The sequence below is a fragment of the Lichtheimia ornata genome (assembly GCF_029851405.1).
Source record: "Lichtheimia ornata isolate CBS 291.66 chromosome Unknown scaffold00024, whole genome shotgun sequence".
Classification (NCBI taxonomy): Eukaryota; Fungi; Mucoromycota; class Mucoromycetes; order Mucorales; family Lichtheimiaceae; genus Lichtheimia; species Lichtheimia ornata.
The window spans coordinates 65,338-81,371 of record NW_026695344.1 but is presented as its reverse complement, the minus strand read 5'-3'; the positions used below and the strand labels follow the sequence as shown (position 1 = coordinate 81,371).

Here is a 16,034-nt window from a genome sequence, read left to right as displayed (position 1 = left end):
CTCACAGTGATCATGAAACTGTTAGGGGATTGATTCTTACTCTTACTGCTGCTGCTGCAAGTTTCTTAACCCATCCCACTCCCTAGTGTGATTTTCAACTAGCATGTGATTATGGTTCATGTATTCAATTCCCGGGATTTGTTAACGGCATTTAAGATGAAGGGGTAGGTAGAGTGGTAGTATACATCGTTGTATAAAGAAGATCTTCTTATATCGATAACGTTGGATTGTAAATACAACCTGTCATAATCCGGGCAACAAGAGAGTTGTGTACGTATACAAAAAGAGCGACCTCTTTAATGTCAACAACAAGCAAACAAGTTACAATAAGGGAAAAAAAGGGGGGGTTACACTATTATGGCTTTGGGATACGTAATGTCTTGCTGACCATGAGGGTGCCGCTGAGAGCATACATGAGAACCAAAGGATGTAAATCCCAAGTAGGAGCAAGTTGAACCAATTGACCAGGTAATGCATCGAGGAAACGACCTTGTGAGACAAAATAGGCGAGAATGGCAACTAATGTGAGCGAAGTGGGAATAGGAGTGCCTTCAAAGTGGGATATTTTGCCGGTTGTATCCTTGGGTTGCGATGCTACAGTTGCATTGAATCGTGCTAATCGTGCAATTCCACAGCATACAAAGTATGTCAAGACCACTGTATCCAGGTATGTACGCATGCCCACTAGTAGTAATCATGGATGGTGGTGATGATGAGCAACATGGGATGAAAATGGATGGGTTTGATCTTCTTACCTGCAAATGCAAGTGCCGCCGGAGCTACACCGAATGAGATCTAATATGCATCACCATCATCAGGTCAATGTGTGTGTGTTTGTACGTTTCTCCCAATAATCAATCCCGTTGTTCCGTTCCCATCATCCCATCACACGGTGTGTATCATTCTCGCTCACATTTCCTTACCAAGTCTGCCAAACTATCCAATTCTTGTCCAAGGATGGATGAGTTTTTACGCCAACGAGCAACTCGACCATCAAAGAAATCGAAAAACAATCCAAATGGCATGAACCCCAGTGCTGAATACAAGTCGTGAATGTCACTCGACAAAAGATATCGCATGGACGCGAACACCGACATGACTCCACACACGCCATTCATAAGTGTAATGACATCGGCAATGTAAAAGTTGCGGACCAAAGAAAAGTGGCCTTGCTGCTGATCGTTGTATTTCTTAGGTTGCGTGTCCATTGACGGCTGATCGGTTTTGGTGCTCATATTACAAGGAAGTGTGTGAGACTGAGAGAAGGAAAGAGAAGAAGAGGAGGAGGAGAGAAAAAAGTGCTGGGCAAACGCCGTGAAAATGCTACAACAACGGTTCCGCTTTGGCACAGCAACAGCAGCAAGAGAGTTCTCTTGGCGTGACAAGCAAGTCGTATACTTCACATGTCCTTTTTAGTTGATCAACTGCCAAGACTGATGACGAAAGGGTATCATCTCATGTGTGCACTCTCATCAATAGTAGTAGTATAGTAGTCCCCCGAGTCATCATCATGATCCCTTTGCATGTCATTTTTTTCATGCAGCAAGTCCCAATCCCATACCCAGGGATCTGTGATACCTAATTACCTTATGATCCTTGAAATAAAATGCTATTCAATCATTGCTTAATTAGACATCCACAGGCATATGACCTTGGTGTTTGGAGGAGAGGGAGTGATTATAGTTACATATCATTTTTGGCTCTTGCCGTGTCGTAATCACGTGTAAGGCTTACAAGAAATCAAAGCGGTTTATGCTAGTAGCCACCGCCGTCGTTGAGTCATTACTACTACCCTGATTGCTAGGCAACCCCGCCAGCCGATCAAAGGGATATCAATCAAAGTATCCTCAAAAGACAAGTGCATCGTTCTTCATAAGCATCGACAAAAGCTATACATAACCATTATTTTCACCTTCATGATCATCATTCATCCACCATGACAGTATACTACTACTACCATAGCTGCTGTCGTCATAGCCACTAGTAACTACAATCTGGAATAGGAGAGCCCATCCACGACGCCCTGATTGCAAACCATTACATGACATATGAGAGAAACAAAGAAAAAACAAGTTTATTGCCTTGCTATGGAAACGGTATTGTGTAACAACATGCCATAGTAACCAAGATGGAGCCAAAGAGCACGTTGGCGGTCTCGACAAAGAAGATCATGGTGTAACATCAGCGGCTTTTTATAGCAGCAACCCAGATTAAATGACCAAACATGGAGAAATAGAGCACACAGCTTTTTTCCTTCGTCCCCTTCTTCAATGCTCGTCAAATCACTCTTTGCTGTCGTCGCTGCTGCTCTTGCATCTACGAGCTTTGCTTGTGAACCTGAATGCCGTCGTGGTCTTGCCGCTGATTTTGCAAAGCACTATGGACCTGTGGTCGAATTGGCTGTTAACAATCTACAAGACTCCTTCGCATCCGATGTGACGAATGCCACTCTACCAAGCTCAGTGTCATCCATGGTGCCCGAGAATGTACTTCATCGTGAATTGACAACCCAGCTATCCAATGCACTCGACGCCTTTGTGGAAGAAGCAACTGGCAAGGATCTCACCAGTGGCATCTTTTCGGTCATGTTTGCTGAGGAGAAGCCTTTCAAGGGAGACTGCAACCACCCTGCTCGCCTTACTCGCAAGATGCCTCCTGAAGGTGAAAGCTGGACTCGTGAAGAATGTAAGTTTCATAGTGTATGGATGATGATATGATGATTAACATAAACCTACCTACTCTTAGGTGAAAAGATGGATTACATTTGTGGCAACCCACCTTCAATCTGTCACTTTTTACCTGATGTAAGTCAACATTCATTCATGATAGTAGTAATGGGATGATCGCTGACATATGCACATCCATACATAGATCAAGCAACGTATTCTTGGCCGTATCCGCTCTCAACTCGCAAACCGTGCTACCTTTGATGATGGATCCTTGGTTAAGAATGTTGTCCAAAGCATCAAGGAATCGACTGCCAATGTCATGCGCGATTACGGTGCTGGTTCCATGATGGATGATCCTGAAATGAAGTTATATCTTGATACCGTCACCAGCAATGCCATTCGTTCCCTTGATACCTGGTCTACTGAGGACCTCAAGTCACTTTGCACTCGCCCTGAGGATGATCAAGTTTGCAATGGTTGGGATGACTCTATCATGACCGAGATCTTAAAGTGGCCCTAAACAACATGTCATCCACACCCCATCCACACATCCACCGCCATTATTCACACCTACACACACACACACCAAAACTCGCTTTGATATTGTCCGTTCCTCAACACACTCACTCAATCAAGTTTACAATTACGCATCCAACCCCGTTTAGTTTTTCATCTCTCCTCCTCATGAGCCGGTCTTACTTAGATGTGTAGAATACAGCATTACTAAATTGAATACTGCTTCTCATTCTTTGATGAAAAATGGATATGATTTGCCTTATGGATGTTGGACAAGAAGAGCGATGTAGTAAAGAGGGTAGTTTCATGGCATACCAAAAAGGGTTATATATGGAGGGTGTAGCTGCATGAAAAATAGGGTGGTTGGTGATAGATAATAGCATCATACACATACCTCATCAGTAAGTATATTGCCGAATGGTGGTTGTATGTATCAAAGGGTGTACATTTGCCACGCTGTCAGAATCATTGAAAGATACTTACACTTTTTCCCATGACCTGGGCATCAGCCATGATTTTCAAATCAAGAATGGGGGAAGAAAGAAAAGCGCCACTATATGTGAAAAGGAGCCTGGGAAAAGGGGTGGGAAGTTTGCACCAAAGAAACGGCTTTGTAGCATAATGGATGATTACAAAAATGCATGGACCAAAATGTGGGGGGAGGTAGTGCATGGTTTAAGTCGAATGTTCGGTCAAGACGTTTCAACTGCTGTTGCTTTTTTACCATCGACCCGTAAAAGGCTTTCTTTGACAAAGATGTCAAGTTTGTGTGTCTATGCCGTATCACATCACGTATTCAGGGACATCCTGTTGCGATCCTTATTTCTTTTTCCGAATGACTGGACATACACAATCAGTCAGCATTACAAACGTAAAGAGTCGTGTGATAAATGGATGGTGTATGGATTTGATCGGCTACCCCGGTTCCTCCCCGCCGCCATCATAAACGCATTATTACAATAAGGGCATGTCCCATTTCCTTTTACACTAGATCCTCACTCTTTTTTAAATGCATTGCATCATGAACATTGGGCTATTGAATACACAGATGGACAAATACTGCAGGTGTACTATATTGCAAATGATCGTGGAAAAAAAGTAGCATACACAAAACGGGACGGGGGTGGTGAGTGGATAAATATGGGGGAGGTACAAGATAAAGAAGATAAAAAAAGTGGGGGGAATAAGACTATTTACAAACAAGCGTGAGCAAAAGTGCCGGTGTCCCGTCCAATCAAAAGAAGGCCAATGTTGTGAATCATTTTGAAACCGACCAATTAGTGATCATTACAGAGCATCGTCGAGCATCCGAGTGCAAAGTCAGTGCCTTGCCAGAATGATAAACGACATGAGTGTCTTGTCGCACCAGCAAGAGCGGTAATTCCAAATGCTGCACACCATCTTCAGCGCGTGTCATCATGGCCAAATGCTGTTGACGTGGTACTTGATCTTTGTAATGGTATTGAAGCAAATCTTGGGTTGTAGGTAGATCAATGGTAATATGGGTACTTTGACGTGCGGATCCTGGTTGCTCCGCTTGTGAATTAACCAATTTTGCTGGCAATGGTCCATGTGGGCCTAACCAACAATCAAGAAGAGATGCTTGATGATGAACAAGATGTTGACCAAACAAATCAAGGGTATGTGAAGTGGGGTTGTATTGTGCTGAGGAGACGACTGGGAAAGGTGAGATGCTGCTGAGCGACGTTGAAAGCGGGTCATAGAAACTGTATTCAAACTTGTGGATGCCGACAATCGTCCAAAACAAAGAATCATCCACTTCTTCGTATGCAAGTTCCACTTTGTTATCGGGTTGTACAATGCGACTAGGCAAGAATTCGATCCATGACAATGGCGATGATGATGACGATGTTGTTGATGATGATGTTGAAACCGTTTCAGATTCCTGAGCGCTGTTGGCACAAAGGTACAAAGGTTGTTGTTGGCCTACGGATGATGCAAGCTGCAGAGCCACTTTTTGCATTTGGCTGACAGGACCAAAAGCTTGGGTGATGCGACCCTTGTCGACTTTGCGTAAAATAACGGGAGGTGATTGAATACCGGTGCTGGTGTCTCTTAGTATGATCTCGGCGCCATAGGTCACTGGCATGGGGCATGGTGCATAAGGTGGTCTCACAAGGACGATATCGAAAGCTGACCATGTTGCATTCTTTGCACATAAACGTTTACCATCGGATGTTAGATATTTGGTGCGTACTGTTTGTGAATTGATCCGATTAAACAGCGACACAGGTGCGTTGGCTAAAATGCATGTTGATACATTGCGTGCTTTGGCTGTCTTTTTCGATGGCTTGGAGATGATGGAGATAGGATTCGAAACAAAGGTTGCATAGGGTTGTGGTTGATGATGGTGAGAGCTCGAAAGTGATACTCGAAGGCTGAATTGTTTGGCTTTGGCTGTTCCAGTGACATGCAAATACTTGAAGCTACCACTTAAATGCTCATCCAATAGTGTCCTTTGCTCCAATGGTCGCTCACCATTTTCAGATATGATGGCCATCGAAATGTGTGATTCAGGAAGACGTGGGTGTGCTACACTAACCACAGGCGGTGGACACAGGAACCGCTTCTCGGATCCATAAGACTTTTGTGCAACCGCTGCATGTAAACACGTAAGGGTGGTCATCGGCTGCCCATAAGGTATTGGTGGTGGTCCCCGTTGTCCTGGTTGCACGCTAGTTGTTTTCCGCATTTTTGGTGCTCGTTCAACATCGTTGCCTGTCAACTCGTTTTCATGATGATGGTGATGGTTGTTGTTGTTGTTGTCATTGTTTTTGTCGTTGTCGTCATTGGTGTTGTTGTTGACAGGCCATCGTCGTTTGGGTGATGTAACAAGTGTGGTGTGGGTGGTGGTGTGGGTGGTGGTCTCTTTTGCATTATTGTCATGGTCACCATTAGTAACAAGAAGTGACTGAATGGACATTGTGTCTTTGATCAGTTGTAGTTTTTTGCTGGAACCATATATTTGTTCTGATAGGATGGGCGAAGTTTGATTCATTGTGTGTGAAAGAACAAAGGGAAAAGAAAGTGCAAAAGAAAAAGGCAACACAAGCGAATTGGGGGAAGATGGGTTTTATATGCAGAATTGGTTATGATCATCTAATCACGTGCGTAGCCGTGGATCTCGTTTCCCAGCGTTTGACAGTTGAATGATTTCATTGGTCGTCTGTGATGATGTGGTTGATGCGCATTTCCCGTTGGTCGATAAGCTGTATTGGCTTGATGTGCTCTCCAAGCTATGCTCGTAGGCGGTGTACTTTTTGATTTCATGAGCGAGATAGTCCTTCTTGATGAGCCAATTGTTGTGAATGAGATCATCTTCAGGTAGCTATATGATGATGATGATGATGATGCGGAGAATATTGTGATAGGGGTCAGCAGGGTGAGTCATTATATAACCATCCATCACCACCACCATGTATATGTTTCAGAATAAAGAATGAACTTACAGATGAATGGATATCGAGGTGTTGATCGTATACTGAACATAGCCATACAAGATGATCCTTTATAGCCGCATGCTGATGAAGCGTATCATACAAACTGGCGCCTGCTGGTGGTGGAGGTGGGCTGAAGGCAACATGTAAATCACACGAGATTTCCAAGTTTGGAGGTATTTTACTCTCACGAGCAGCCCAGTGATTGCAATGATGAATCCAATCCAAAGCATTTTCTTCAGTCCCACAATCAAAATGATAGGATGGATGATGCTGATTGGCGAGCGTGAGAGAGAATACCGGTCCATCAACCAACGATGCTAGTGCATGGCCCAAGTAAAAGCGACTGTGGAGATAAGGATTGGATGACAGATTTCCTTTCTCGTGAAGATAATCTCCAGTTTCCGAAAGATGGTGATTGTTGAGCACGCGCCTCGATTGTTGAGGATGCACAGAGTGGATATATATGACCAGTGACCCGCGGTCGAGTATCACCCAGCAAGGTTTCCACCCTTCATCATCGTCATTCTTCTTGCATGCAAGTGGTCCTTGTTTTGTTGGTCCATTTTTCTCACGGTGCATATCCTTCCTTCGTATACTGGTCCAGCTCGTTGATAATCTCTTTTGTAAACCAGATCCCTATTAACCCATACCAAGTCAGCAGAGAAAAAAAGGTGGCCATCTCCCCCATTTTCCCATCACCTTGTTGAAATCGTATGGTCCTAATGAACGCACTAATATAACGGGTTGCATGAATATACTTGTCGCTCTTATTATTTCCTCTCCCATATTTCCATGACCGCGCCACCACCCAACCCCCCTTTTTTCCTTACTCTCCAATGTATTTTTTTCATCCATGCACTTGCCTCTTCTGGCGGATATGGTATTGCCCAAAGCGTTTGGGTCATCTGGACCAGCAAAGATAATGGGGCTGTGTTTCACCGACAAGTATAGTTCCTGTAATATGAGTCCGTTAGTTTTACTTATACTCCATATCTTCCCCGATTCATGCATCAAATACCTCGAGTCGACTCTTCATACGGGCATGCCAAGATTCAATACTGCCACAAGCCAAAATAGATATCTGAGCACCTGATTCCATAGGTTTCACTTGTGCCATCGTTTCTCGACAATAGCTGCTGAGTGGTGCTACCATGTCTGGTATTGAGAGCTGCGCCAAGGAGCATGTAACGATATAAACAATGTCTACAATGTTGTACAACAATGAGCATTGCTATGGCAGGAACACATATTGTCTGTGCACATCCTCCTCCTCCCTCTCACCTGCATTGCCATATAATTCGTGAAGGTTACATGCCCAATATCGATTACTGAATGCGTACATGATCCGATCCAATTCACTGGGCCTGGCTACGAGGTGGAGTTTGCTGCACATTTGCCTGTAGTCATCATAGTGATAATGATTTAGGGGGGGGTTGTTGAATCACTTTTTCATGTGAATGCTCACCTGAAAGCAGTATCCAGTCGTTGATCAGTAAACTCAAACTTTTCAAAATAGCAACGCAATACCATTCGATGGAAAGGATTCCTAGATAGAAGCATGAGTAATTTGGATGGGGGTTGGTCGCATGACAACAAGTACTTACGCTTTAGCCAGGAACGCCACTACGCCCATGGATGGATGATAATCATGACGCCAAAGAGCATCAGCTGTTTGTTTTGCTTCGTGTTCCTTGCTCTTGAAGAAGGTCTTGAAGGCTTGCAAACTGGCATTGGAGAATGAAGGCGGTCCCCGTTTCTTGCATTGGCGCCATTCCTTCAAGGCATTGATCACAGGCACGTTGTCCACCACGCCATTCGAAGGTTGCTTGTCTTGGTCGTCATCGTTCGAGCTGACACTCCATTCGTCGGCCGTTTCAAAGTCATCGCTATCGTAATGGGCTGCTTCCTCGGGATGAGCTTTCATATGTTTGGTCTGGGAGTCAAGCGCATTGTTGCACAACGGAAAAGAAACCTTTTAATATCGCTCTTGTCGGACACTACCGCGTGCACGAAGGCATTTTTTGGACAAGAGGAGAGAAAAAATGAAATCAATGCATCCCACACATACACATTAGAGAAAGAGATATCAATAGATGAGATGACATCTCGATTCGATGCCATAATGTACACACACTAATAAATGCTGTTTGATGATATCGATCACCATCATACTTGTTGCCCACCCCCCCATTCCTATTGTCTACAATGGCTCAACTGGCATTAAACTTTATTTACCTATTATGGAATCACAAGTAGCGAAGTATGTCCATCACCAGGATAGTGATGGTAAAAGAGGATGATACGCATGATCGAATTTCCTTTCAATGCGCAACTTTATGATTACATAATTGGAGAATCCCATTACAGTGATGTACCAAATGCATGATGGGCTGCTGAGCTACGCACGGTGTGGTAGGTAAGGTGGCATCTATCACATCGATGATGATCATTATTGGGAGAACCGCGTTGTATGTAGATTCCTCAAATTGCATTTACCATCACGCTTGATTATGAATCTAGCATCGTCATTATTCAATCACACAACGAAACGACGTATGCATCAATACTTGCTTCCATCCCAAAGTTCCATCATCATGTTGTTGGCTTATCTTGTAACAAGATCTACTAGTAATAAAGCCATTTGAGACGTCCCATTATTGCTGCATAACATACACGCAACTTTATTATGATGCCATACTATCTCTTTATTCAATGTTTATCTTTGTGATTCAACATAGTGGTCTTGGCCTAGCATAGCCGATTGATTCACCACATCCACAGGTTGTAATGCACCTCCAAGCTAGCTGTTCTCAATGATGATAACAAGACGCTGCAAGCCTTTAATGAAAACTGCAACATGTTTACAACGTAAGCATACGTATTGTCGAGTCCCATTAGGGATACGAAATCAAGCAAAGCGTGCGGATTCTTCGAGATGCTTTCCTTTTTATGCTGAGCATGCTATTATTTACTGTGAGTGGATACCAATTATGTACTACGCCATTCTTGGTGCATCTTTTTTAAATGCGACGAAAGAAGCTTGGCATAAAAATCTTCTCTGTGATGTGAATGTATGTGCTGCATGCAATAAAGAAAGCGATAAGGAGTGAGCTTTTAGCGTATTATGAATGTCGTCGTTGTTCTTAGCTTTCATTGTTTCATCCCCTCCTACTAATTGGAATTTCTCTGGACCTGGATACCGCATTTCCATTTTGATGAAAGTACCGGCATCCATATCCACAAAAGCTTGTATCCGGTGCTCCATGAAATTGAATGAGAAGGAAAAAGAGATTGACACTGTAAGGGACAATAGTTGGCTATCTCCGCCGTTGGGATGGGTGATCTCTTTTGGATGTATGTCGCATAGCAACGAGGTCCGTTGCTATGCTGCTGCGTTGATGTGCATGTTGTTAATGATGATTACGTCAAATTCATTCCTAGACAATATCTTGTGGATCAACCAAGCCCCATGCTTAGGTAATAAACAAACCAAGACTACATTTACATTGCTTGTCAGCTATGGCACATTGTGCAAAACACGTGCCATTGTCCTTTGTTGCAGCTAAAAGTGTTTTCCCCTGATAGCTACTATCTAGCTTTTGGGCTTGTGTGCTTGTAAGTTAGTACTGAATCTGGTAGTATTATAAATTTGTGAACGATCGAGTGCGAAAAAAAGACTATTGTACTAAGCCAAGTGCCATTTCGAGTACCCCAGACCCCAGATCCGGTAAGCAGCATATATCTATCCTGGTGCTGAAGGCCATTACAATCACCTATCAATATCCAGAAGATGCGAAAGAAGGATAGCAACACGTGCCATATTAAGTAAAGTACCAAAATGACAACAATGAACACGAATAGCAAGACAATGGGGAGTACTCTCTAAGGCAATCTATGCTCCTTGATATGCCCCAACAATTTGGATCCGCTAGGCAGTAGTACGCCCATAGAGATGCATACGTAGCCATTATCTTACAACAACAACATGCATCACTACGCACAAAAGCACGCACATGTCGATTGTTGCTCGCACAAGGAAAGAAAAAGAGGATATAGGACATCTTTGATTGCAAGGGGGAAGTTGTAAATGGCGTGATGAAATGGTTAGCCATCATCCGAATTCCATGTTTCGGTTTTTTTGATCAAGATAAAGGATGAAGCAAAATGATACATGTTTTAGAGGGGAGTTCACAGCATCCTCAAAGACGTAGTACGGTGATTATGGTGGTGCTAATAAAGATACACCGACAAATGAGATTATCTCCGTAAAGAAAAAAAAAGATGGCAGCCGACAATGACACCCTTCCATCATGTTTTCGAAAATAACGCCATACAGTTTTGTCCCAGACTACTGGTGCAATCGATTGTGTATACCTGAATATAGCAAGGGTCCCAGCTCTTGTGCTCACAGTGTGCGTGGACACAGATGATACCATAAGTACCTGTTGTTGCGCAACAAAGAGATAGAGTCGCTAGCACCTCGGCTTGATGCTAATGAGAAAGGAATGGAGAGCCAAGAAAAGCGCAGTTTGAAAAACTTGTTTGCAGCATACAACTATGAGTTGTTGGCATGTAGATGATATAGGGTATGATGCGTTTGACTTGGATCATTGATACATGGATCAAAAAGGCTTGCGTGGCATAGTTTGATCCCGTGGGACAAAACGTGAGAAATATCAAGCCAAGATTTGTATACTTTGTTAGTAGTTACAAAAAGCTATCAGGGATGCATTTCCGCCGCCGCTTACGTTACACCATGGGTCACCCGCCAAAAATTTCCATATCGAGACACGATCGAAGAAAAAGGGTCATGATGCTGCAATGCTCATTGGACATCCAAATAATGAATGATTAGATAAGATCGTATGCAGGGGAGTGCATGCATCCATACCACATGGCAATCTTGTAAAGTGACATGCAATGTTAAAGGATACATGTATTAGCAAAAGGTTACTTGTAGTTGTCATTGTGTGTGATGAGCCCGGGGAGAGTACCCGGTTGGATCATTAAAAAAATCGAAAGGATCCAAGATAGATCGGTTCGTGTTTGTCTTACTCCAATAGTCAGCCATCTAGAAACAATTTCATTTGCTGGCGATGGCGCAACTGCTGCTGGATGCCGTGCGAAATTTCATGTGGGTCAATGGTTGGTGCGGTGATTTGATTATGGGACGGAATGGAAAACACAACATAAAAAGTGAAAGCCCAGTAAACAAGCGATCGGCACATACTACTTTTTTCTCCCTTTTTATTCCCCCTTTCCTCTCCACCCGCATACAAAATATACATATACAATGAAAGATCCAGACAAAGGATCCTACGCCAGCTCAATTGAGATTGCCGAAAGCCTTACACAAGCATCCGACAAAGCACCAAAGCATGAGCTTCATCGTGGCTTAAAGGCACGCCACATTCAAATGATTGCCCTTGGTGGCACAATCGGTATGCTATCATCAAAATGATATGACAACTTTTTCCAATCATCTTACACACACGCTCCATTTCATCAGGTACCGGCTTATTCATGGCTTCTGGTAAAGCTATTTCTGAAGGTGGTCCTGGTGGTGCCCTGGTGGCCTAGTAAGTTTTATCCAATAGTCGGCTATTCGCCGTTTATAGTATAAAACTCCTACTTACCCTTGTCAATTTTTAGTGGTATTCTCGGTATTCTCGTATTCTCAGTCATGATGAGCCTCGGCGAGATGGCAGCATACATCCCAGTCGCTGGCAGCTTTTCACACTTCGCAACACGATTCGCTGATCCATCTCTTGGCTTTTGCGTTGGATGGGTCTATTGGGCCAATTGGGCTGTTGGTGTCGCTGTCGAGTTAACCGGTGTCGCTATGATTATGGAATTTTGGATTACATCAGTCAACAGCGTCGTATGGAGTGTTATTTGCCTTGTCATCCTTGTTGCCATCAACGTCTTTTCCGTCAAAGGCTATGGTGAAGTTGAATACTGGATCTCGTTTATCAAGATTATCGTCGTCATTGCCTTTTTCATCATCGGTCTTTGTGTCGATACGGGTGCACTAGGCGGCGACTATATCGGCACTCGCAACTTCCATCTCGAAGGCGGTGCATTCCCTAACGGCTTTTTGGGCGTTTTCAACGTGTTCCTTACAGCTGCCTTTTCATTCAACGGTATCGAAATTGTTGGTATCACTGCTGGTGAATCCGCCAACCCCCACAAAACAGTGCCTTCAGCCGTCAAGCAAGTCTTTGTTCGTATTGTGTTATTCTACATCCTGTCAATCCTCATCATTGGCTTGTGTATTCCTTACACCGATGAAAACTTGCTCAAGGGCTCTGATGATGTCTCTGTCAGTCCTTTCACGCTTGTCTTTAGAATGGCTGGTGCTGAAGCTGCAGGATCCATTATGAACGCTGTTATCTTGGTTACCATGATTAGTGCTGGTAACAGTGGTGTGTATTCCTCAAGTCGTACGCTTTTGTCATTAGCCGAGAATGGCAATGCACCGAAATTTTTTGCTCGTATCAACCGCTTTGGTATTCCCATTTGGTCTGTGCTCGCCACTTGTGCCGTGGGTTGCCTTGCTTTTCTCACGAGTTTATTTGGCTCCGGTATTGTCTTCACTTGGCTCACCAATCTCACCTCGGTTGCCGGTCTTATTACTTGGGTCATCATTTGCATTACACACATTCGTTTCCGCCTCGGCCTTCGTAAACAACAACGTTCACTCAAGGCACTTCCTTATGTCGCACCCTTTTTCCCTATCCCGGACATCTTTGTCATTGTTATCGGTACCATTATCATCTTTGGTCAAGGCTATCAAACATTTGAAGCACCTATCGATGGCAAGAATGTGGTCGCTGCATACATTGGCTTGATCTTTGCAGTCGTCCTTTACGTTGGTCACAAGATTGTTCTCCGGCAACCGGTTGTCAAGTCAATGGATATGGACTTTGACACTGGTACCATCCCACTTGATGAATCCAAGGCTATTGATGAAGCCATTGCTCAGCTCCCCCGGTGGAAGCGATACCTTCGGAAGTTTATCAACATTATCGCATAATGCGTCTCATCTCTTTTTACACAAAAAATCCCACCCTCACACATTCAACTGTATCCTCTCCACCCATCGAATCATCTAATTCACGCACGCACACACACAAGTCATTTTCCTCCTTATCATCCGCCATTTATTACCACGCACATTCCCCACATTGCTGCTCATTTTACCATTTGTCTATACATTCAACTGTAGCTGCATACATTCAACTGTACATAATCTCATCCTACATATAGTCCAACCTATTTAATAAGATCATTCTTCTATTCAAAAGAAAAAGCTATTACTTTTACATGTTTGAGGAAGGGGAAAATGGGTATTATCAATGATCCATAAAGAGATTTCAACGCCGACGACGAGTCAACAGCAGCCGTGTCTGAGAGGACACGCTCTTGCACCACCACCAAGTTTCTCCTTCCAAAGCTGGTGTTGCTGCTGCTGCTATTCCCTTTCTTTTTTTCTTTCTTCTTGCGTATTCTTCTTTTCCAGCACCCAATCTCCTTTCTCTTTTCCTCTCTCTTCTCTCTCTTGGCATTCAATTTCGCCCATCGGCATTCGTAACACTTTATCTCTTTTTGCTTTCCTGGTACGTGCACGTCTATTCCTATCTACTCGTGTTTCAAAATAACGGCAACGGCTTGTTCCTCATCTGCGTCTTCTCATTAGGAATCGATACCACCAACACAATGCAAACTATCAAATGCGTCGTTGTGGGCGATGGTGCCGTCGGTAAAGTACGTACCTTGAGTAGCAACGTTGAATTTAGACCCATGTGGCTCATTCCCGTACCTCTTTTTATAGACGTGCTTGTTGATATCGTACACGACCAACAAATTTCCTTCCGAATATGTTCCTACGGTAATAGGGGAGAAGGCTTTGGGTTGAACATGAGCATTAGGGGACGTTGAAAGGGAGGATGATATGGAACAGGAAGGAAAACTCACATGTCGAATGTCCAGGTCTTTGACAACTATGCTGTTACCGTCATGATTGGTAAGTGTGTGATGAGGATATGCAAAAAGGACGAAGGTTATTTATATACAGTATTGGTAACTAGGTGACGAGCCATATACGTTGGGTTTATTTGATACTGCCGGTAAGTTATATATTTATATACAATCAATGAAGGAAGGGATAACTAATGATAGTTGAATAAATATAGGCCAAGAGGATTATGATCGTCTTCGACCATTGTCATACCCCCAAACGGATGTCTTTTTGGTGTGCTTCTCAGTGACTTCGCCCGCATCATTTGAAAACGTCAAAGAAAAGTGGTTCCCCGAAGTGCATCATCATTGCCCTGGTGTACCTTGCTTGATTGTTGGAACACAGATTGATTTGCGAGACGATCCTGGTGTTACGGAAAAGTTGGCCCGACAAAGACAACGACCCATTAGCTTTGATGCTGGAGAGCGACTTGCACGGGAATTGGGTGCCGTCAAGTATGTTGAATGCTCAGCGTTGACGCAAAAGGGATTGAAGAACGTGTTTGATGAAGCCATTGTTGCTGCTCTCGAGCCCCCGGTCAAGAAAAAGTCCAAAAAGTGCACCATATTGTAAAAGGAGTTGGACTAAAGATAATCTACCCACTTCTCTCTCTCTCTGCCGCGGATATTATATATACACACACACCTCTTTTTTTGTGACCAGAATGATGACCGACCGACCAATGTATTCTATCAAGATATAATCCCTTTCTTTTTCTCCCCTTCTTCCTATCAATTGCTCCCTATTCTTGCTTTCATCTTTTTCTTTTCTATCTATCACTCTCTTTCTATAACCTTGACTCCAATAAGATTTCTCTTTCAACATCAAAAAAAGAAATGCCATATCTAATAATAGTAGTACAATGGTGGTGGAAAAGCAGGGACTTTTATGCGCATGTATATGAAATTAAGGAATGCATCGTCGTCAAATCTGGCAATGCATTGGCTCGCAGATTGTACTGTATACACACACCTTATGCAGCTTACAATATCCGGGCCATCATCATTTACGTACGTATTGGGTGTATGCGCCACGTCTTGATAATGCAATGCAAGGACGTTTTGGATTCTGTTGATATAATGTAATTGGATCATGTCGTTGCCGATTCATGCATGGACAATCATTGCGCCTAGGTTGATTGATCAAGAACTCCATACAACCCTGCTTTAGGTGTCCAACCAACTCCTCGCACACCGATTTATTGTCTCATGGGTCGCCCCCAAGACTCCAATACCACTCGCCCATGATGATCAAATAGAATGTTGTCATGCATCATGTATATTCCTCAGCATTGTTGTATCCTCTTTGATTGCTTACACGAGCAAAAACCCAAGCTTTGATGTATGTATGTGCGCATGACAAATAACC

General features: G+C 43.5%; 6 protein-coding genes across 6 annotated transcripts; 3 read left to right on the top strand and 3 right to left on the bottom strand.

Moving 5' to 3' along the window:
• Positions 1-355: 355 nt before the first annotated feature.
• O0I10_005764 (CDP-diacylglycerol-serine O-phosphatidyltransferase) lies at positions 356-1,235 on the bottom strand (the record flags this gene model as incomplete). Its single annotated transcript, XM_058485802.1, has 3 exons — positions 356-684; positions 756-795; positions 924-1,235. 3 exons carry the CDS (start codon positions 1,233-1,235, stop codon positions 356-358), a joined length of 681 nt encoding a protein of 226 aa, XP_058343325.1.
• Positions 1,236-2,270: 1,035 nt separating this feature from the next.
• O0I10_005763 (uncharacterized protein) lies at positions 2,271-3,189 on the top strand (the record flags this gene model as incomplete). Its single annotated transcript, XM_058485801.1, has 3 exons — positions 2,271-2,685; positions 2,746-2,804; positions 2,872-3,189. The coding sequence occupies 3 exons, from the start codon at positions 2,271-2,273 to the stop codon at positions 3,187-3,189; spliced, it is 792 nt and encodes a 263-aa protein (XP_058343324.1).
• A 1,254-nt stretch (positions 3,190-4,443) lies between these two features.
• Positions 4,444-6,204, bottom strand: O0I10_005762 (uncharacterized protein; the record flags this gene model as incomplete). Its single annotated transcript, XM_058485800.1, has 1 exon — positions 4,444-6,204. The coding sequence occupies one exon, from the start codon at positions 6,202-6,204 to the stop codon at positions 4,444-4,446; it is 1,761 nt and encodes a 586-aa protein (XP_058343323.1).
• A 105-nt stretch (positions 6,205-6,309) lies between these two features.
• O0I10_005761 (uncharacterized protein) lies at positions 6,310-8,570 on the bottom strand (the record flags this gene model as incomplete). The annotated part of the gene is made up of 8 exons (XM_058485799.1): positions 6,310-6,534; positions 6,656-7,282; positions 7,346-7,377; positions 7,477-7,600; positions 7,665-7,849; positions 7,928-8,043; positions 8,112-8,192; positions 8,251-8,570. The coding sequence occupies 8 exons, from the start codon at positions 8,568-8,570 to the stop codon at positions 6,310-6,312; spliced, it is 1,710 nt and encodes a 569-aa protein (XP_058343322.1).
• Positions 8,571-11,939: 3,369 nt separating this feature from the next.
• Positions 11,940-13,682, top strand: O0I10_005760 (uncharacterized protein; the record flags this gene model as incomplete). Its single annotated transcript, XM_058485798.1, has 3 exons — positions 11,940-12,087; positions 12,156-12,225; positions 12,299-13,682. The coding sequence occupies 3 exons, from the start codon at positions 11,940-11,942 to the stop codon at positions 13,680-13,682; spliced, it is 1,602 nt and encodes a 533-aa protein (XP_058343321.1).
• A 683-nt stretch (positions 13,683-14,365) lies between these two features.
• Positions 14,366-15,239, top strand: O0I10_005759 (cell division control protein 42; the record flags this gene model as incomplete). Its single annotated transcript, XM_058485797.1, has 5 exons — positions 14,366-14,413; positions 14,481-14,537; positions 14,639-14,672; positions 14,737-14,775; positions 14,842-15,239. The coding sequence occupies 5 exons, from the start codon at positions 14,366-14,368 to the stop codon at positions 15,237-15,239; spliced, it is 576 nt and encodes a 191-aa protein (XP_058343320.1).
• Positions 15,240-16,034: the final 795 nt, after the last annotated feature.